This window comes from Pelophylax lessonae (genome assembly GCF_965119305.1).
Source record: "Pelophylax lessonae genome assembly, chromosome: 6".
In the NCBI taxonomy this organism is placed as follows: Eukaryota; Metazoa; Chordata; class Amphibia; order Anura; family Ranidae; genus Pelophylax; species Pelophylax lessonae.
The window spans coordinates 25,013,961-25,036,684 of NC_138773.1; the positions used below are offsets into that span (position 1 = coordinate 25,013,961).

At 45.2% G+C, this 22,724-nt stretch overlaps 2 protein-coding genes across 2 annotated transcripts in view; one reads left to right on the plus strand and one right to left on the minus strand.

Annotated features, from left to right (window-relative positions):
* LOC309558501 (up-regulator of cell proliferation-like) overlaps positions 1-22,724 on the plus strand; it is a gene marked incomplete at its 3' end in the record, with an annotated part of 167,010 nt that overhangs the window by 36,070 nt on the left and 108,216 nt on the right. The window lies entirely within an intron of this gene.
* LOC309557643 (interferon-induced very large GTPase 1-like) lies at positions 1,079-22,229 on the minus strand (the record flags this gene model as incomplete). The annotated part of the gene is made up of 2 exons (XM_082260434.1): positions 21,923-22,229; positions 1,079-5,718 (listed from the first exon to the last, which is right to left on the minus strand). The coding sequence occupies exons 1-2, from the start codon at positions 22,212-22,214 to the stop codon at positions 1,079-1,081; spliced, it is 4,932 nt and encodes a 1,643-aa protein (XP_082116560.1). The 5' UTR covers positions 22,215-22,229.

A 22,724-nucleotide genomic window follows, 5' to 3' on the forward strand; every position in this document is an offset into this window, starting at 1 on the left:
AATCCCTAAGAATGCCAATAAGTTTCAGATTCGGCTGCTCAGCTTGTTGACACTGAATATACTCCTTAGAACATACATTTAAGTCCACTCCAGCATTCAGTATATTAGGGCTCCTTAAGCCCCAAAGTCAAAGAAGCCAATGTCCATAATGTGATATAGGTGAGTGTATTAATATATCATATATGGGTCAGACAGATATCCATCCAGTACCATAGAGCCACTATTGTAATGTAAGATTGCACGTCAATTAGGTCATACTAATCGTGGACTTAATCATGGAAGTCAGATTAATTGTAGAAGTGGCAATTCCTATCCTACGTAAAATATACAGTGTTATCAAGCAGAGTGGCTTTTCATCTAAAACCTTTGGGCATGCCTGATGTGGAATATACTCCAGACAGGTAAGGGGTTTGGTAGGTCCATTTATTTTTCTTGGTTAGTTTATACTAATTTCTCCTGCTTGCACAAAAATGTACTCTTGAGTAGATCACGTGGCTTGAAGTCAGAAAAAGGGCCCACAATGGCATGGCAATATGACTTTTTAATGGGTGAATGATGATATTTTCATCAAGAGTTACTTCTCTGGTCATTGTTTTTACATTTTTTTCAACCCATGCGAAGAGAATGCTATTTAAATATGTTAAAGAATGTTCATGAAAATATAAGAGAAATATAAGAAAAACAAATACACAGCTCTGATGTTCTTTCTGACTCTAAACATGTACTGTAGTTCTTAAAATTTGTAAAAGTTGGAGATGGTTGCCATAATAGTTAAAATTAAGAATGACTTCTTAGATCTCACAGAGTTTTTAGGGCTCAGTTCTTAAGGCTCAGTGCAGACTTTGAGTACATTTTTAAAAACAAGCTTAGAATCCAGCCTTATTTCCATACCTAATTTTAAATCTGTTTATTTGCATCCATGCTTACTATTGCACATACTGTATAATATTGCACATGAGGAGTTTAGGAAAAATTAAAGACACTATACAAAAAAAAAAAATGTTTAGCAAATTATAACTGTAATGTTCAGAAGAACATGAATATTGTGAGTGATGACACAAATACAAATACAGCCATTTTATATCCATTTGAAAATAAAAGTTTCCAGTAAACTCGCACAAGCCTGTTCTTCTGTGATCTCCATCCAGTCTTGTGGAGGCTCAGCTGGCTTTGCAATATGTTCTTCTGCAAATTCACTATTAAAATGTACAAAAATGTATTTCCAGTAATCAGAAGATTCAAGGCTGGGGTCAGGCTGAATTACCCAATCTGGATAGTATTTACGATAGTTTTTGTGTGGGTGAAAATCTCCGTCTGTGTCAGAATTTCTAAATGTAGTGTTAGATACCACGGCAGTGGAGCAGATGTCAGTGACTAAAGTCCCATCTATGTCTGATTTGTATCCTCCCAGTCCCCGAGGTCTATGGAGGGATGCAAAGTGCTTCTTGTGGTCACCACCAGCGTTCTCACAGGGGACTTTACAGAAAGGACATTGCTTACTGCAGCCAATCACTTTATGCATCAATTCCTCCTGAGGCTTCAGTGTGACTCTGTTGAGAAGACGTTCAATGTCCAACAATTCTGTGTCTGATAAAATCTGCTCCTTTATGTTGGGAAGATATGAAAATATCTCCTCAGAGAACTGACTGACATTTGCTGTATTGTGGAAAGTGATCACTTTCATTTCATTCTGTGAGATCACTATTTCTTTCTCTAGTAATTTGCAGAAACTTTCCAGAAATGTCACAATGGTTTCTGTTTTCACACATTCCTCACTCTTCAGGGCTTCTTCAATTTTTTCAATGATTGGAGGCAGAAGTTTTTCTTCTAAGGCTTTTAGAGTAGATGGATTCTGGTATTTATTAATAATATATTGACGGATCCAGTGTTTTACAAAGACCCTATAATTACCAATATACAACAAATATTGTTTAAATTCCATTTTCTCCAGGCAGTCCAGCAGTACAAAAAACTGAAAAGCGCTTCTGCTGCTAAATTTGCGAGATTCAGAACATTGCAGAATTTCATCAATGATTTCCTTGCCAATATGCCCCAAAATATAATCAGTTAGTGCGGGCTTCAGGCAATGTTCACAGAATGCTATGGCCCTAGTCTGACTCTTATCAAATGTGGCCAAGTATTGAGGCTTTAATTTTTCAAGGCACATTTTGGGGTCGTTTTCTTGAATGAACCTATCATGCATGTCCTGAAATGCTCTAGATGCTTTTCCAAAGATAAAAAGTTTTATATCTAGTTCAAACCTGGGAGAAAAATTAAGATTTGTAGAAGCTTTATCCTTGAGTCTAGCATTAATCATGTTTAGCAACTCCTGATAGTAAGTATCATCGAAATCCCCTGTGTTGACTGCCTGCTCGTTGATGTATGTATCACACATATCTATCAGAGTTATTGAAAGATCTGCTATTTTGTCCAGGTGTTTCTGGCTTATATCAAATGCATTTTGCCTTTGGGAATCGTATACTTTGTTAAAGTGGATTTTGTCAGGAACAAATCGATTTTTCCCATAGTCTTCCAAGCTCATCACTTTGGTTAGATATTCGTTAATATCAGCTCCCTTTACACCCAGGTCCTTCCTCAGCTGCTGAAGAATCACTTGTCCAATGTTACGTTTTTTTAACTCTTCTATTTGTAAATCAGAGAATTTTGTCTTCCACATCACTTCAAATTCTTTCTCTACGTCTATGTCACCACGTTCAGAATTTCTTTCTCTGCAGCGTTTTAGGAGTTTTGTTATTTCTTCCTCGATCAGTTTCTGAGATATCTTCTGAATATCCAGAATCTTGAATTTGCCTGTTTGGATTGAAACTGTCTTGTTGAGTTTACTAATAGTATTCCTTTCAAGTTCTTTCTTCAGAAACCTCACACTCATGAAGAAATCTTCCTTAAATCGCTCAATGAGATGAACGTTCTCACATTTGCTGTCAAAATATTTTTCTAGTAGCTTAAGCAATTTAGTTTCCTCTTCCAACAGTAAGCTCTGAAGATCAGTTTTAAATTGCAAAAACATTTCAGTATTGAGACTGGCTGCAGATTGATTTCTAATGTAAGTTTCTTTGGTGATCATCCAGCTACGGATCTTTTTGGTGAAGTCCCATTCCCACAGGGAGAATTGCATAGACAGTTTGGTATAAGCTTCAGCCACCAGACTGTTTCTGAAACTGAAGATGAATTTCTCATGTTTAACTGCATTCCACAAACTTTTTATCCATGTGATGAAGTCAGGGATTCTACACTGAGTTTTATTAGAGCTCTGAGATTTTAAAAATCCCAGCAAATACTTCTTTAATTCATAAACATTTTCACTGTAGCCAAAGTTTACCGGAGCCATTGGGGGAACCCCTTGCCACAATCCAGGAATGTACCAATTGTGCTTCTCGGGATCATAATTCATCACATCACTGAAAAAGGTAATACCACATTTCCTTTCCATATTTGCAGCTACTTTTGTCATTTCATCAAGTTGTTCCAGAAATTTCTTCCTGTCTCTCATGTTCTTATCATGAGCAGACACATCACTGACATTCTGATGTACAAACTGGCAGCTGGGTTTCTTCCCGATTTCTTTCATCCGAAGAAAAGCATGGACCACAATCTGTAAAATATCCTTAATTTCTGTTGTGTTCTCCATGGCCAAATTGATGATGGTGATATCACTCAGCCCAACCACTAGTGTGGCCAGCTCATTGTCATGTTCATAGCTGTCCTCCAAGAAGGCCAACTCTGGAGCTTTCAGCCCCTCAGTGTCAATCACCAGGATAAAGTGACAACCCAGCTCCTCCTGGAAGTTCTCTTTCACTTTTAGAAGAGTCATGAAGGCTCCTCGTGTGCATCTTCCACTGGCCACTGGAAACTGCAGACCAAACATGGTGTTCAGAAGGGTGGACTTCCCCGTGCTCTGCACTCCCAGCACAGTTATTACTCTGATTTTGCATTGTCCTCCTGTCTTTTTGTCTAGCTCAGTCAGAACATCAGTTATCCACTGTATAGGAATATTAGAGGCGTCTCCATCAATCAACTCCAATGGGAACCCATCTATTAGGAGATCAGCAGCAATTCCTGGGAGTTTAGTGAATCGTCTTGTGGCTTCTTTATTCTGTTTATCAACCATAGAATACTCAGCCTCATAAAACTGTCCCAGCTCACGTAGAAAATGTTCTATTCCTAAAGAACTGTCTGAGATCTTCTGATCCAGCTGCTTAAGCTCTGATGTATCTGGTTTACTGTTATATTTCTCCCTGTATTCAGACTGCAACAAGGAACTATTATTTCTTGCAACTGAATCCAGTTCAAATTTCATCCATTTCAAGAAATAATGTCTTTCAGCCTTTGAGAGGTCAGTAATTGCTTCAGTAAAATACACTATGCCATCAGGAGTATCATGCTGGTATTGTTTTTTGTGGAGTAAATTGCGCTTTTGTTTGAGCTCCGATTGATATTCTTGTGTGTTTTTTTCACCTTGTTTTGCCATTCTGCAAAGTTCTTTCTCTACTTTTGACAATTCTTTCCACAAATCTCCCTGTAATTTTAGCGTTTGTTTTTTATACCCTTCCACATCATCTATTACAGAAGTAATCTGACTTGCTATTTTTTTTGCTTTCTGACATTCAATAGAATCTTCATCAACAGAAATATTAAGTCCTTTAATATTATTTTTAGCATTACACAGGCTATGTCTTTCTTTCTGAGAGGTTTTTAAAACATTTTCAATGCCCTTCTGAATTTTTTTTACCAGTGCTGCTTCATTTGCTGTGCTGGTTTTGGTAATAATATTTGCTCGACTCATTTTGAAAATTGTCATTAGATTGTTGATGTGCTTTGAGGTCTCCATGTTTTTTTTTTTACCCTTTTCTGGAGTAACAATAAGATAAAACTGGGTGTCAGTGTTACTGAAGGATGATAACAGTCTGAATTGTTTCTCAGAAATACTCTCAATGAATATAAACACCGCTGATGCAACTCGAGCCAGAAATGTAAACTGGTCACAGCTAGTCTCCAGGTTTCCTCGTAGGTTGGTCACTACAATGGGTTCTGAGAAAACATCAGACTTACCACAGGGAAAATACCAAGAAATTTCCACAAGTCCATCAGATATTTTCCTCTCAATATTTCCTCCCTCCATATCATTGTGTATGAAGACGTTTTGGTGTTGTTGGGATGGATTAAAAACTTGATTTAGAATTTTAGATTTGGATAGCTTGGTGTCACCCAGTCTGATGAAGGAGATAATTGGCATAGAAGTATTCACCACATTTTCCTCTCTGAACCCTTTACTGTCAGATAGTGACTGCGGTCTCCACTTCTTCACAATATCCCTCATCGCCCAAAGCATGAGGGTGCAGTGTGACCCGTCACCAGCAGGGAGCAACAGGGGGATGGAAAATTGACACATGGACAATTTGGTTACAATCTCTTGTTGTAGAAAACTGTCTGAACAATGCAGGAGAACAGACAGAACATCCAGGGGATGAATCAAATTGACTATTTGTGTATTTTTTTCATATTGAGTATTACGTGCAACTCTGTTTAAGGCCATCAGCTTTCTCAAAAAATGCCATGGTACATCTTGAATGGTCTCGGGACGGACATCAGTCAGAGTCTCTGCTCCAATTTCTAGGATGTGACTCAATGTCAGTTTGGACTGAAATGAATGTTCCATATTCAAGCTGACAAGAAGTTTGTGAAAAATCTTCAATTTATCTGTAAAAAGAACATAATGTTGTTAACAAATATCCTAATGCTAACCATTACCATTATAAATAATTTAAAACAATAATTGTGTGTTTGAATGGTTTTCTACCTTGAAAGCCAATGCCAGTCATCTGTTTCACTAACGAAATATAAGGCTCTACTCTGCGACTAACTGTTACAGACTGCACAGGCCCCCTGGGTCTTTCAGAGATTTACAGCTTCCCCAATTTTTTTGCTTCATGTGGACACGTGAATTGCTTCCTTTTGAATGGGACTGCCATACAGTATATAAGTGATTGGGTAATATAAAATACTTTTGGCTCTCCAGTTTGAAACTATATTAACAAGTTGATCTTTCTTACATGCAGTAGTCTATATGAACTTTTGGCCAGCTCCTATATCATATATGAATGGATCAATAGTGACCAAATGATATTGCTTTAAATTGCCATAATGAGCTAATGGCTGAATAATACATGGAGCTTTATAAAACATGTTTCCACCATAATGAAGCTTTGAGTAGAGATGTCGCGAACATAAAATTTTCCATTCGCGAACGGCGAACGCGAACTTCTGCAAATGTTCGTGAACGGGCGAACCGCCATAGACTTCAATAGGCAGGCGAATTTTAAAACCAATAGGGACTCTTTCTGGCCACAATAGTGATGGAAAAGTTGTTTCAAGGGGACTAACACCTGGACTGTGGCATGCCGGAGCGGGATCCATTGCAAAACTCCCATGGAAATTTACGTAGTTGACGCAGTCGGGTTTTAATCCATAAAGGGCATAAATCACCTAACATTCCTAAATTGTTTGGAATAACGTGCTTTAAAACATCCAGTGTGTGAATACGATCAGGTATGATGTTATATCAATCAGGTAGTGTAAGGGTTACGCCCACTTCACAGTGCACTATAAATTTACCAGGAAATCTTCCAAAGTAGTCTTTGCAACACAAATCAGAGATCTGGAGGAAATCTGATTTTACTATATGCTGTTGTTGCCTAGTCCATGAGAGTGGTTAGGCATATGCATCTGGTAAATCTGAATTTCTAATACTTCTCCCAGCACTGTGTGGTGGTGGCAAGTAAGGGTGGCCCCTATAAGTTGCACCTGTGATCCTTCTGTTTGCACTGTCATTGCTCTATGCACTTTATACCTATGGACTTTATGGACTCCTATTGATGTGATTTCATGCTTTTATGTATTTATGATTTTATGCTTATATTTATCACATCTGATTCATATATTTTGGTATATGTTATCATCCTATTTATTTGGTAAGAGGTTATCACCATCCCTGCACTACTGAAATTTGAATGAAAAAGCCAGTTCCTGTTTTTCTGGATGAATTTTATTTTTTATTATAGGAAAAATTAAATGAATTTTTTATCTTCAAGGTGCTGTGCCACCCTATATGAGTCGTGGGCAGTGGGCACAGTACAGTCTGTGGACCTGACACTCACTGGCAGGCAACTTCAATTATATTACAGAGGAAAAATTAAATTACTTTTTTATCTGCAAGGTGCTGTGCCACCCTATATGAGTGGTGAACAGTGGGCAAAGTACGGTCTGTGGACCTGACACTCATTGGCAGGCAACTGCAATTATATTACAGAGGAAAAATTAAATTAATTTTTTATCTGCAAGGTGATGTGCCACCCTATATGAGTATTGGGCAGTGGCAGTGGGCACAGTTCAGTCAGTGGGCCTGACACACATTGGCAGGCAACTGCAATTATACTAAAGGGTAAAAATTAAATTACTTTTTTTATCTGCAAGGTACTGTGCCACCCTATATGAGTGGTGTGCACACAGTACAGTCTGTGGGTCTGTGGCCTCTCACACACAGTGGGCACGCAACTGCAATATATATATATATATATATATATATATATATATATATATATATATATATATATATATATATAAATAAATAAAAGCAGACTGATATACCAGCCCTAAAAAGGGCTTTTTGGGGTGCTGCCAGGACGCTGTCCTTACAGCAGGAGTGGACACAGAACACTGGTCTAGCTAACAATTTCCCTATTTAATTCAGCAGCAGCAGCACTCTCCCTGCTCTAACTAACACTGCAGCTTCAGAATGAATCTAAGATGGATGCTGTCCTTGCTTTTTTATAGGAGGTGGGAGGGTCTGGGAGGGAGGGTATGCTGATTGGCTGGAATGTGTCTGCTGACTGTGAGGTACAGGGTCAAAGTTTGCTCAATGATGATGTATAGGGGGCGGACCGAACATTGCATATGTTCGCCCGCCGCGGCGAACGTGAACAAGCGATGTTCACCGGGAACTGTTCGCCGGCGAATAGTTCGGGACATCTCTATCTTTGAGTTTATTAGTACTACCACCATTTGCTTCAACATTGGGGTTCAAGAACTTAACCATACTTGCGGAAACACTCTAGCTGAAGTCCCTGGTTTGTTGATGTATAACAAAATAATCTGTACAACACTAAGTCATCAGGATCAGTTGTTATTTTATACATAGTTTTCATAGACTCTTTCCCAGTGTTTTACACTCTACAGTAGGGATGGGCTTGACTTTCGAGTCGAACATAAGCTGTTCGTGGGTTTGCTGAACACATGAACAAATGGACAAATGAACAAATTCGCTCGGAGGGAAGTTCGCCCACCTATGAGTGCCCCCATAATGCACTGCGCTGGTGCAGTGAATAAATTACTGATGATTGGCCAAAGCATGCACATGACCTGTATGCTTTGGCCAATAACAGCACAGTGTCCTGTCAGAGCCATGATTGGCCAAAGGCAGGCTGCCTTTAGCCAATCATGGCTCAGGGGCTAAGTCCACGCCCCACACTATATAAGGCTGCTGCTTACACGGCAGCCAAGTATAGTGCATGACAATAGAGGTTAGGCAGGTAGTTAATAGATAGTGAGTTGATTTAGATTAGTGCAGTCAGTGTAGTGAACAGGCATACCCCACTTTTATAATGTATAGATATGTTGTAGTCCTGGGTCCCCTCTCAGTGCTCCCCAAGTTCTGTGTCCCTGTCACTTATAGTTCGTCAGCAGTGCCATGCTAAGCTGTCCGAGATTTCCCATAGATGCCAATGTTAAAGACAGGAAGCAGTGCCATGTCAAGCTGACCGAGATTTCCCATAGACTCCAATGAGCAATGAAAGCTGAAAATTGGTCTGGACAGTAAGGGGTGAAAGTGCCCTGTATTTAAGTGGTTAAGGGGAATTTTAAATATAAAACTGTGTTGCGCAGAATAAAAATCTATTATATAAGATAAATATCTTCAATAAATAAACTGGTGCATATAAGGTTCAATTGGATGAATCCCTAATAATCCTCATCCATAAAAAATGTCTGGTATATATAAATAATGATCAATATAAAATGTACAAAGTGACCTGTGAATAATTTAGTATCATAAATAATATAATAAAACCTAATATACTCTCAATAAATCTATTAAAATCCTCATATAAGTGCGTAGTGCAAATACTGTGCAATATACATCAATATGCAAACCACAGTGCTAAACGAGTCCTAATAAAGTACAACATGAATTAATCCAATAATAAAGTGCAAAATATATAGGTGAAAAATATTAATATATAATTGGTGTCCAAAAACAGAAAATTCAAGTCCTTGTGAATCAGTGCGAATGACAATTCCTTGCAGTGCTCAGAACCACCTGTAGGTGACAGGTGCTCCCCAAGATAGTGAGTGACCAGAGTGTCACGGATCCTTAAATCACTGTGCACTTGTCTAAGTGGTTAAGGGGAACCCTATGACAGAATTTTAAAAAAATGGCATGAGGCCCCCCAAAATCTATACCAGACTCTTTGGGTCTGGTATAGATTTTAAGGGGAACTCCATGCCAAAATTTAAAAATAGAATGGGGCGGGGGGTCCCCCCAAAATTCGTACCAGGCCCTTTGTGTCTGGTACAGATTTTAAGGGAACTCCACACCAAAATTGAAAAAAAAAAAAAACGATGGGAAGCCCCCCCTCAAAATCTATACCACACCCTTATCCGAGCAAGCAGACTGGATGGGGGGGGGGGACAAGCGAGCACCCCCCCTCCTGAACCATACCAGGTCACTTGCCCCCAACATGGGGAGAGTGCTTTGGGGTGCACCCCAAAGAACCTTGTCCCCATGTTGATGGGGACAAGAGCCTCTTCCCGACAACCCTGGGCTGTGGTTGTGGGGGTCTGTGGGTGGGGGTTTATCAGAATCTGGAAGCCCCCTTTCACAAGGGGGCCCCCAGATCCTGCCCCCTCATGTGAATGGATATCGGGTACATCCTACCCCTACCCATTCACCAGAAATGTGTACAAAAAAATAAACACAAAAGCCATTTTCTACAAGTGCTTTAAAAAATAAAAATAAAAAAATAGTGTCCCCCAATGTAAATCCATCTCAATCACCGGTGGCACCACCCCCTTCTGACGTCCTCTGACTGGCTTTTGTGTTTATTTTCTTTGTACACTTTTTTGGTGAATGGGTAGAGGTACAATGTACCCGATATCCATTCACATTGGGTGGGGGGGGGGCGGGATCTGGGAGCCCCTTGTTAAAGGAGGCTTCCAGATTACAATAAGCAATCATCAACTATCTTTTCAGTAAAATAATACTATCTAGGATCAGTTTTGAACTTTCTTCTTGCTTGTTTGAAGTCATGTCCTTGTGTTCTTGATCATGTGGCTTCATATTGAGATGAATAGCATATATCAGCTGACATTGCCATTGTAGTGGGGTGTTATTTATCAATATACTTTTCTAAGAGTGTATTTTAGTCCTGAAAAAATGTGGCCTCTTTGCTGTGTTAACTCTGCTACACACAGTGACAACAGTTACTGGCCAATTATTTGTAGAACTGGTGTAATAAACCTGTAGCCCCCCAATGCCACAGATTAAAGCGGGTGTTATCTGAGTATACTTTCATTAGTATATTTGTGTCCTGCAACAATATTGCCTCTTTTGCTGCGTTAACTCTCATACACACAGTGCCAAACTCCCTGGCCAATTTTTTGAACAACTGGTGTGATAGACCAGTGGCCCCCCAATACCACATATTGAAGTGGGGTGTTATCTGAGTATACTTTTACAAGTGTATTTGTGTCCTGCAACAATATTGCCTCTTTTGCTGTGTTAAGTCTGATACACACAGTGCCAAACTTACTGGCCAATTTTTTTGAACAACTGGTGTGATAGGCCAGTGGCCCCCCCAATACCACGTATTGAAGTAGGGTGTTATTTAACAGTATACTTTTCTAAGAGTGTATTTTAGTCCTGCAAAAATTTGGCCTCTTTTGCTGTGTTAACTCTGCTACACACAGTGACAACAATTACTGGCCAATTATTTGTAGAACTGGTGTAATAAACCTGTGCCCCCCCCCCCCCCAATACCACAGATTGAAGCGGGGTGTTATCTGAGTATACTTTTACAAGTGTATTTGTGTCCTGCAACAATATTGCCTCTTTTGCTGTGTTAAGTTTGATACACACAGTGCCAAACTCACTGGCCAATTTTTTGAACAACTGGTGTTATAGACCAGTGGCCCCCAATACCACATATTGAAGTGGGGTGTTATCTGAGTATACCTTCATAAGTGTATTTGTGTCCTGCAACAATATTGCCTCTTTTTCTGTGTTAAGTCTGATACACACAGTGCCAAACTCACTGGCCAATTTTTTGAACAACTGGTGTGATAGACCAGTGGCCCCCCAATACCACATATTGAAGTGGGGTGTTATCTGAGTATACTTTTACAAGTGTATTTGTGTCCTGCAACAATATTGCCTCTTTTGCTGCGTTAACTCTGATACACACAGTGCCAAACTCACTGGCCAATTTTTTGAACAACTGGTGTGATAGACCAGTGTCCCCCCAATACCACATATTGAAGTGGGGTGTTATTTAACAGTATACTTTTCTAAGAGTGTATTTTAGTCCTGCAAAAATGTGGCCTATTTTGCTGTGTTAACTGTGCTACACACAGTTACAACAGTTACTGGCCAATTATTTGTAGAACTGGTGTGATAAACCTGTGGCCCCCCAATACCACAGATTGAAGCGGGTGTTATATACCTTGTTCCAGATATACTGCGATTCTCTAGAGACTTTTGTCACAGGGTAATTGTCATGGTCTTACCTTCTTGCTGTTCTCCTTCGTTTGACATGTGCTGGCGGCCATCTTGGTTTCTGGGTTTCTTGTAGCCTCCCACCCTGCGGCTCCTCCTTCCCACTGGGAGGAGCTGGATGCCTAGCTCATATATATAGGAGGTCTGTGGCTTCAGTTCCCTGCTTGGTCCTCCTGTGTTCACATGCTTCCAAGACTGCTGCTGCTTCTGATTCCTGTTCCTGGCTTCGTCTGACTACCCTGCTGGTTCCTGATCCTGGCTTCGTCTGACTACCCTGCTGGTTCCTGATCCTGGCTTCGTCTGACTACCCTGCTGGTTCCTGACCCCTGGCTTCGCAAAAGACTCTGCATCAGTTTCGCCATCCGTTTGGACTTTTGCTTTACAGCTTGTTTTTCAATAAAGCTTTCTTATTTTCACTTATCTGTTGTTGTACGTCTGGTTCATGGTTCCGTGACATTAGGACCAAGCCATGAATTCTGACGGTACAGGGCCATCCTCGCTACCCACGCTGGTTGCCAGACTTGATCAGCAGGATCACCTGTTGGGTCGGTTCGCCGTGGCGTTGCAAACCCTGCTTGAACGCACGGTACCACAGGCCATGAATTCTGACGGTACAGGGCCATCCTCACTACCCTCGCTGGTTGCCAGACTTGATCAGCAGGATCACCTGTTGGGTCAGTTCGCCGTGGCATTGCAAACCCTGCTTGAACGCACGGTTCATTTCGCTCCTGTTGCCGATGGGTCGGTTGTCGCTCCTGGGCCCGCTCCTACTGCCGCTCCGGTTGTTGCGCCAGAGTCTACCCCGACACCTGTTGTTGCGCCTGCGGTGTTTCGGGGTATGTCCGGTTCTGCCCCCCTTCCACAGCGCTTTGGGGGAGAGCCAACTCAGTGCCGAGGTTTCCTTAACCAGGTGGGCATTTATTTTGAGTTTCTGCCACATGCCTTTCCTACTGAGAGATCAAAGGTGGGCTTCTTAATCTCGCTGCTCTCGGACAAGGCCTTGGCCTGGGCCAGCCCTTTATGGGAGAACAACAATCCGGTGGTTGCCGAGTTTTCCGGTTTTGTTGCTTCTCTTCGGAAGGTATTCGATGTGCCGGCTCGTGCTGCCTCTGCTGCGAAGCTCCTTATGTCCATCAGACAGGGTTCACGATCCGTAGCTGAATACGCCATTGAGTTTCGTACCCTGGCAGCAGAGGTGGGCTGGAATAATGAGGCTCTGGCCGCTGCTTTCTCTCATGGTCTCTCGGATGCCTTGAAGGATGAGGTTGCAGCTAAGGACCTACCAGTGGAGCTCGAGTCTCTTATTTCTTTCCTGATTTTGATTGACACCAGACTCAGGGAGAGACCTTCCTTTAAGGAGAGTCTGCGGAGGCCTCCTAACAGATTGGCGCCTACCTTTGTTGTCCCACCCGTGCCTCCCTCTCCTCCCACGCCTCCTGGGGATGACTTGTCTGGGGGTGAACCCATGCAGCTGGGGTTTGCTCGCCTGTCCGAGGGGGAGAGGGTACTCCGGAGACGCGAGGGGGGATGCATGTACTGTGGTCTCGGTGGGCATTTTCGGTTGGCATGTCCGAACCGTCCGGGAAACGCTCGCACCTGAGATCCTGTCGGGGGCAGATCTTGGGTGGAGTCTCCTCGTCCCCGGTTTCCCGTGTTGACAAACCACTGATCACTGTTGTCCTCTCCTGGGTCGGGGGCTCGGTGACGACCCAGGCGTTGGTGGACTCTGGTGCTGGTGGTTTGTTCATTGATAGTGTGTTCGCTGCCGCCAATTCCATTCCTCTGCAGGCTCGAGGTTCTCCTCTGGCTCTTGAGGCGATAGACGGCAGACCCCTTCTGCCGCCACACGTGACTCATGAGACCCTTCCAGTGGGGTTAGCCATTGGTGCCGTCCACAGAGAGTCGGTCTGCTTCCAGGTTATTTCGTCTCCACACTACTCGTGGTCTTGGGGTACCCCTGGCTCCAGAAGCATAATCCGATTTTCGATTGGAGATCGGCCGAGATCCTCTCGTGGTCACCGCAGTGTGGGGCTAGTTGCATCCATGGGCCTGTCAAGTTGCTGTGTACTTCCTCGGACTCTCTGTTGCCCCCTGAATACGAGGAGTACCGGGATGTATTCGATAAGGTGCGCGCGGTTGCCCTACCTCCGCACCGCCCATACGATTGTGCCATCGAGTTACAATCTGGTGCCGTTCCTCCTCGTGGCAAAGTCTATCCACTGTCGGTAGTGGAGAATGAGGCCATGGAGGAGTACGTGAGGGAGGCGCTTTCACGCGGACACATTCGCAAATCCTCGTCCCCGGCAGGGGCTGGATTTTTCTTTGTGAAAAAGAAGGGTGGTGAGTTGAGGCCTTGCATCGATTACAGGGGTCTCAATCGCATCACGATCAAGAACGCTTACCCAATACCCTTGATTTCCGAGCTGTTCGATCGCCTTAAAGGGGCCACGGTCTTTACCAAACTCGACCTGAGGGCGGCATATAACCTCGTAAGGATCAAGGCGGGCGATGAGTGGAAGACCGCGTTTAACACCAGGACCGGTCATTATGAATCCTTGGTTATGCCCTTTGGGCTGTGCAATGCGCCCGCAGTCTTTCAGGAATTCATCAACAATGTTTTCTGTGACCTGTTGCAGCAGTGTGTGGTGGTCTATTTGGATGACATCTTGGTATATTCTGAGTCCATGGAGACCCACATTCTGGATGTCAAACGAGTGTTGCAACGGTTACGAGAGAACAAGCTGTTCGGTAAGCTTGAGAAATGCGAATTTCACCGATCCCAGGTAACCTTCTTAGGTTACATCATTTCCGCTGAGGGGTTCTCCATGGATCCTGAGAAGGTTTCGGCTGTCTTACAGTGGCCCCAGCCCAGTGGTCTTCGCTCCCTGCAGCGCTTTTTGGGCTTCGCCAATTATTATCGGAAGTTCATCAGGGACTTTTCCATCCTAGCCAAGCCTCTCACGGATCTGACCAGGAAGGGCAGTAATTCCCAGGTCTGGCCGCCCGAGGCCATCCGAGCTTTTGAGGCTCTAAAGTCCGCCTTTGTGTCAGCTCCGATTCTGTCGCATCCCAACCCTGGGTTGCCCTTTGTCCTCGAGGTGGACGCGTCTGAGACGGGAGTAGGCGCCCTTCTGTCTCAGCGTAGAACACCAGAGGGTCCTCTGCTTCCTTGTGGGTTTTACTCCCGGAAACTGTCTTCCGCGGAGTGCAACTACCAGATTGGTGACAGGGAGTTATTGGCCATCGTGCAGGCTCTTAAAGAATGGAGGCACTTGCTCGAGGGTTCGGTGGTTCCGGTCCTCATCCTGACGGACCACTAGAATCGGACCTACCTCTCTGAGGCCAAGAGATTGACACCACGTCAGGCCAGATGGGCTCTGTTCTTGTCACGTTTTAATTACGTGGTCTCCTACCTACCCGGTTCCAAGAACATCAGGGCGGATGCCTTATCACGGCAGTACTCCGACCTGTCCAGGGAGGAGTGGATTCCGACTTCGGTCATACCTCCGAATCAGATCCTGGCCGCCATTCGCACCAGCCTGACCTCTCCCCTGGGTGAGCAGATTTTGGCGGCTCAATCTGGTGCTCCCTCTGGGAGACCCAACTGCAGATGTTTTGTGCCTGAGGAGTTGCGCACTCGGTTGTTGCGAACCTACCATAACTCCAAGACCGCGGGGCATCCTGGAAAGAATCAGCTGTCCTGGGCTGTTTCACGTCTGTTCTGGTGGCCTTCCCTACGTTCTGACATCGCCGCATATGTAGCGGCATGCTCCGTTTGTGCCCAGAGTAAGTCTCCTCGGCACCTTCCGTTGGGCCTTCTGCAACCTTTAGCCACCGGGGAGCGCCCATGGTCACACCTGGGGATGGATTTCATTGTGGACCTCCCTGCATCCCGAGGCCATACGGTCATTCTCATGATTGTGGATCGGTTTTCCAAAATGTGCCACTGTGTTCCTCTCAAGAAGTTACCCTCTGCACAGGAGTTGGCCACGATTTTTGCCAGGGAGGTCTTCCGGTTGCACGGTTTGCCCAAGGAGATTGTGTCGGATCGGGGGAGTCAGTTTGTGTCCAGGTTCTGGCGCGCCTTTTGCTCCCAGTTGGGGATTCATCTCTCCTTCTCCTCAGCCTACCACCCTCAGTCCAATGGGGCCGCAGAACGATCCAATCAGGCCTTGGAGCAATTCCTTCGTTGCTATGTCTCCGATCACCAAGACAATTGGGTTGACCTCCTGCCTTGGGCTGAGTTTGCCAGGAACACGGCGGTGAACTCTTCCTCTGGGACGTCTCCCTTCATGGCCAACTATGGGTTCCAACCTGCCGTGTTACCGGAGGTATTCTCTCCCCAGGATATTCCGGCTGTGGAGGATCACCTTTCCGTCCTACGTGCTTCTTGGGTACAGATCAAGAGGTCCCTTGAGGTCTCTGCGCAGCGCCAGAGACTCCAGGCTGATCGCAGACGAGCGACTGCTCCTTCCTACCAGGCCGGAGACCGTGTATGGTTGTCCACCCGCAACCTCAACCTTCGAGTGCCCACTCCCAAGCTGGCGCCTCGCTTTGTTGGTCCCTTCCGAGTGCTTCGCAGGGTAAACCCGGTAGCCTATGCCCTTGCGCTTCCTCCTGGCATGCGGATCTCCAACGTGTTTCATGTCTCCCTGTTGAAGCCACTGGTGTGTAATCGTTTCACTTCCTCGGTTCCTCGGCCTCGTCCGGTCCGAGTGGGCAATCGTGAGGAGTATGAGGTGAGCAATATCCTGGACTCACGCCTGGTCCGCGGTCGGGTGCAGTTTTTGGTTCATTGGCGTGGTTATGGTCCAGAGGAGCGTTCCTGGGTTCCCTCCGCAGATGTCCATGCTCCTGCCTTGCTCCGAGCCTTCCACGCACGCTTCCCTCAGAAACCGTTCTTTACTCCGCGGAGGAGGGGCCCTTGAGGGGGAGGTACTGTCATGGTCTTACCTTCTTGCTGTTCTCCTTCGTTTGACATGTGCTGGCGGCCATCTTGGTTTCTGGGTTTCTTGTAGCCTCCCACCCTGCGGCTCCTCCTTCCCACTGGGAGGAGCTGGATGCCTAGCTCATATATATAGGAGGTCTGTGGCTTCAGTTCCCTGCTTGGTCCTCCTGTGTTCACATGCTTCCAAGACTGCTGCTGCTTCTGATTCCTGTTCCTGGCTTCGTCTGGCTACCCTGCTGGTTCCTGATCCTGGCTTCGTCTGACTACCCTGCTGGTTCCTGATCCTGGCTTCGTCTGACTACCCTGCTGGTTCCTGACCCCTGGCTTCGCAAAAGACTCTGCATCAGTTTCGCCATCCGTTTGGACTTTTGCTTTACAGCTTGTTTTTCAATAAAGCTTTCTTATTTTCACTTATCTGTTGTTGTACGTCTGGTTCATGGTTCCGTGACAGTAATTTAAAAACATGACAGGCAGAGGAAGAGGCAGACTCTTATGCAGGGGTGGTAGGGGTAAGGCAGGAGCAGTAGGCCGAAGCCAAAGTGTGAACTTTCAGAAGGCGCGTTCGATTACGTAAAAGAACGCACCAGACTTGGTTGAGTGGCTCACTCAGCCTTCCTCTTCTGCACCCTCCTCATTCTCTCTATCTGCACCCTCTTCACTCTCTGCTGTGTGCACCCCCAAAGACACCACCACAAACACCATCACCACCACCACATACCCTCCGCTTGAGTCACTGGAATTATTTTCCGATCCATCACAAGACATTTGCGATGCTCAGCCATTGTTTTCATCAGATCAGGAAGAGGAAGTAGCAACAGCCGCCACTCAGCAGTCTGACCACAGTACCCAGATCAGCCCAAGGAGGTTGGTCCCCGCTGTTGCTGCCTACTCCAAGATCTCGATTGTTAGTGGTGGGGAAGGTGACATGGATGATAACGTGTCTATGGACGTCACATGGGTGCCCACAAGAGAGGAAGAGAAAGGGAGTTCAGAGGGAGAGATGGACCGGCAGATAGGGAGGAGAGGCAGGCAGAACTTGCATTGCACAAGAGGTACAAAGCAGACTGCAAATGTATCAGGAGCGAGCCATCAACCATGTACAGTCACATCTGGTGCTCTCAGAACGCCGGAACATGGCTCCACAGTGTGGGCTTTTTTAATGTGTCCGTTGCTGACAACAGTGTTGCCATCTGCAGCCTTTGCAGTCAACGCATAAGTCGCGGTAAGCCCAACACTCACCTAGGGACAAGCGCCTTAAGAAGGCACCTGAACTTCCCTCACCGAGCCCAGTGGGAGCAACACCATCAGAACCCACAAAGCCACACTCCAGGCTCTCACCGTCCAGCCTCTTCTCCTTCTCCTTCTCCTCTCTCTTCATATTTGTCCTCCACTCCACCTTCCATGATGCCGTCGTCAGGTTGTTTTGGAAAAAGGCAGGCTTCTGTGTCCCAAATGTTGGAGCGGAAAAAAATGATGACGCCGGGTTACACTCTTGCCTAACGTTTGACTGCTGGCTTGTCGGAACTGATAGCCCGCCAACTACTGCCATATCAACTGGTGGACTTGGAGGCCTTTCGTAAATTTGTGGCCATTGGAACACCACAATGGAAGGTCCCAGGCAGGAAATATTTCTCGCAGAAGGGCATTCCAGAGCTGAATGGCCATGTTCAGGGGCAAGTGAATATATCTCTGGCACACATAGTTGGTGCCAAGATACATCTGACCGCAGATACATGGTCGAGCAAACAGGGGCAGGGAAGGTATATCACTTTTACTGCCCACTGGGTGAACCTTCTGACGGCCGTCAAGCATGTAATCCGTGGCACCAGTGTAGATTTGGTTGTACCACCATGGATTGCATGCAGGCCTGCCTCTTCTTCTCCTCCTCCTCCCTCCTCCCTCTCCTCCTCGGCTGACTCCTCCTTTTCTGCTGCTACTGTCTCTTCTGCTGTGCCGCCCAAGATCCCTAGAACCTATTCCACATGCCAGGTGAGACGTTGCCATGCTGTGCTGCATCTGTTGTGCCTAGAAGCCAAGAGCCACGCTGGTCCTGCACTCCTTTCAGCTTTGCGTTCACAGGCAGATCAGTGGGTGACACCGCTCAATTTGACAGTTGGTAAAGTGGTGTGCGACAACGGTTCCAATCTGCTGAGCGCACTGAAACAGGGCAAAATAACACACGTGCCATGCATGGCACACGTCTTGAACTTGGTCGTGCAGCGATTCATTGCCAAATACCCTGGTGTCCAGGACGTCTTTGCGGCAGGCCAGGAAAATCTCAGGCCATTTCAGAAGATCTTACACAGCCATGGCTCACCTTGCTGACATTCAGCAGCGACACAACCTGCCTGTCAGGCATCTTATTTGTGACTACCCGACGCTATGGAACTCAACGTTGCATATGCTTGATAGGCTGCTCCAGCAGAAACATGCAGTTAACGACTACCTGTACGAACTCTGCGGCAGGACAGGTTCTGGGGAGCTTGGGTTTTTTCACCTCCAGTGGCTGCTCATGTGGGACGCATGCAGACTTTTGCGGCCATTCGATGAGATCACCAAACTGGTCAGTCACGGCCAGGGCGCCATCAGTGACATCGTACCTTAAGCCTTCTTTCGGGAGCATGCATTGCGTTGTGTCATTGATCAAGCTGTCGAGGAGCAGGAAGATGAGGAAGTCGCAATGTTGGATGAATTCCAAGTGGGTGCTACTCCATCTGAGACAAGTCAACAGCAGGAGTCTGAAGAGGAGTCAGAGGAGGATGGTGCTGGGGGGATGAGGAGGAGCAAGAAGAGCATGCTTTAAACCTTTCTGGGATCCCTGGTGTTATCCGTGGATGGGGGAGGAGAACGAGGACGACATTTTCCTGGATGATGAGCTGGAAGCAGGCCACTACACCGCTTCCAGTTTAGTGCGAATGGGGGCCTTCATGCTATGGAGTTTTAAGGGGGACCCCCGTATAAAAAGCATAATGGTCAAGGACCATAGTGGGTTGCAACATACTTAGACCCCCGGTACAAACAAAAAATGGCGGAAATGTTACCACAATCTCAGAGGGCGGTCAGAATGCAGCACTTCCAGGCCTTGCTGCGAGAAATGCTGCATTCTGCTTTTGCGTGCACTGGCAGAGGAATTTCCACTCACAGATCAACAGTTGCGGGTACCAATCCAACAGTGCCTGCAAGAAGAGGGCGGTTTGAAGATGTGTTGGTCACTTCAGATATGAGATCATTCTTTCAGCCGACCCATCAACAGCTGTACTCTGTTTCCAGCATGAGGGAACACCTAGACCGACAGGTGTCTGACTACATCGGATTAATGGCTGATGTGGACGCTCTGAGGAGTGATGAACCCCTGGACTACTGGGTGGGCAGGCTTGACCTCTGGCCAGAGCTTGCACAATTTGCAATGGAACTGTTGGTTTGCCCCCTGTGCAGTGTCCTGTCCGAAAGGACGTTCAGCTCAGCAAGGGGATCGTGACCAATAAGCGCACTCGCCTGGCTCATGACAGTGTTGACTACCTCACATTTATAAAAATGAGTGAGGCATGGATCTCAGAGGAATTCAACACATGTGACCAGTAGACCATGTTTCATTAAAATTCCTCATGATAGGCCACAAATATCCACCAGACCGCCATCCACCCACAACAATTCATGGTCCTTGTCTTCGGTAAATACTGTGGCATAAAAGGCATTTTATGTCCATTGAATGCCTAATTTTTGGGGCCTTTCATGGCCAACAATTATTTATCCTGTCAATGCCTAATGTACCTCCAGCCACAGAATACAACGTTCTTAGCTGTCTGGTAAACGCATGTGGGCTAATTTTCTGGACCCTGGAATGTCCGACACTTACTTCTGTATCCTGTGAATGCCTAATGTACCTACAGCCACAGAATACAACGTTCTTAGCTGTCAGGTAAATGCATGTGGGCTAATGTTTGGGGCCTGGAATGGCCGACACTTACTTATGTATCCTGTGAATGCCTAATGTACCTCCAGCCACAGAAGACAACGTTCTTTGCTGTCAGGTAAACGCCTGTTGGCTAATTTTTGGGGCCTGTATTGGCCAACACTTACTTCTTTATCCGGTGAATGCCTAATTTTTCACACTGGAATTGAAAATCAATGGGTCTGTAAACGTTCTGCCAAATTGTGGAATGGATGCGGACCCATTTTACAGACGTGTGAATGGACGCTATATGTATTATACAATGTATTTACCGGCTGCTGTCAGTTCTGGCTGATTTAGGGGAAAAAAATGTTTTTTGCTGAAAAAAAAATTTTTTTAGGGCAACCTTTCCAATAGCAATACTTTTGTTATGACAGTGTCCATGTTGTGGGACTATTTGTGCACAGCTAGTAAGTATTTTGTGGCTGAAAATATGACCTGAAGGTTTTTAAAGTTCGCCTGCCATTAAAGTCAATTGGGCCTGCCGCGAACTTGCAGTTCGCGAACATTTGAGAAAGTACATCATGGGACACAGAGGTCCCTCCCCTCTTGCATGGGGTATTTATTGCTTGCTACAAAACTGAGGGGTTATGTAGGGGGACTCTCTGTCTGATTGGTTGCCAGTGTTCATTCACCTGAGGGTGGCCTGTAACCCAAATAGTAATGAATATGGCTCTGTGTCCCATGATGCACTCCAAGAAATGGATTTTACAGGTAAACTGTGGAAAAAATTCATATATTTGGCCTCTTGCCACTAGACAGCCTTTTCTTAAAAAATTAAGCTAGTTGGCCAGTACACTCCATGTACTTGCACGCCAATGTTTCTCATAATTCCAGGCAGTGAATGAAATTAATAGAAAGTGTGTAGGCACAGGGGGTCACTAGATAGATGTGGGAGGCTTTGCAGTTCTGGGAGGCCACACAGTGAGTATCAAAGTTTTCCTACAGCTAATTGACAAATGACCAGCGATGAGGTGCTTTGAAGGATAAGTGCATTAAGGATACACTAAAAGGGGGCACAGGGATTATTTGGTGGAGTTGCAAGACTCTCTTCAGCTCAAGTAACATTCAGCCATCTCCACCTGCTCTACTGGCTATAGAATGGTAAAATTTGGAAGTTCAGTAGACAAACAAATAACACCCAGCCTCAAATATTTCTATAACTAAGATTACTCACTTTCTGGAAAGTGCTGGGATAGATCTTTCAGCGCTGGAAATCTGGGGATCATGTTCTCAAGATGACACAGGAATGTCTGACAGTCTTCTTCTTTATAGAGAATGATGCTGATCATTTTTTCAACTCTCCCTCTTGGATCTTCATCAGGTAGAAGTTGAATCATCTCATTCGGAGTTATGAGGCCTTGAGATCCCAGCTCATCACACAAACCCTCCGCGTCCTCCTCAAACACTTCCATTAATTTCCATCTAAGGTGTTTTATCATCTCTGTGGCCTTTCTGCCAGAAGTCATGATTTCTTTATTTCAGAATCTATAATAAACAAGAATAAATAAATAAAATAACATTATTACCTAATCTGCAATTATTCAGCTTTAAAGCTCTGTTCACACCAGAATGCAGTTCGGGAAACCTTTGTTCTGTGCACGCTTCCAGAACTGTGCTCAAAACACTCTGCAGTTGCAATCTGCAGCAGGTGTCAGTGCCGGTTCACATTTGTGCGATCACAGAGATCGCGCATTATTCAGAGTGCACTGCTCCTAAAATTACATGCGATCTCTGTGCGGTGCAAATCTGATTGACAGATGACGTAACGCGTATAGGGGGGCGGAGTCTTCACCGGCAACCTGGAAGCTTACAGCTAGTTTGCTGCTCTATAATTGCAGTTTCCATGCACTATCAGTAGTGCCTGTACATGTGAGTTTTTTTTACCATTTTTTGTCCTGAATAAAAACCCCTGTTCATACTGAGAGCATTAGATCCTGTGCCTTTTATTTTTTATGTGATATCCATGATGAGATCCG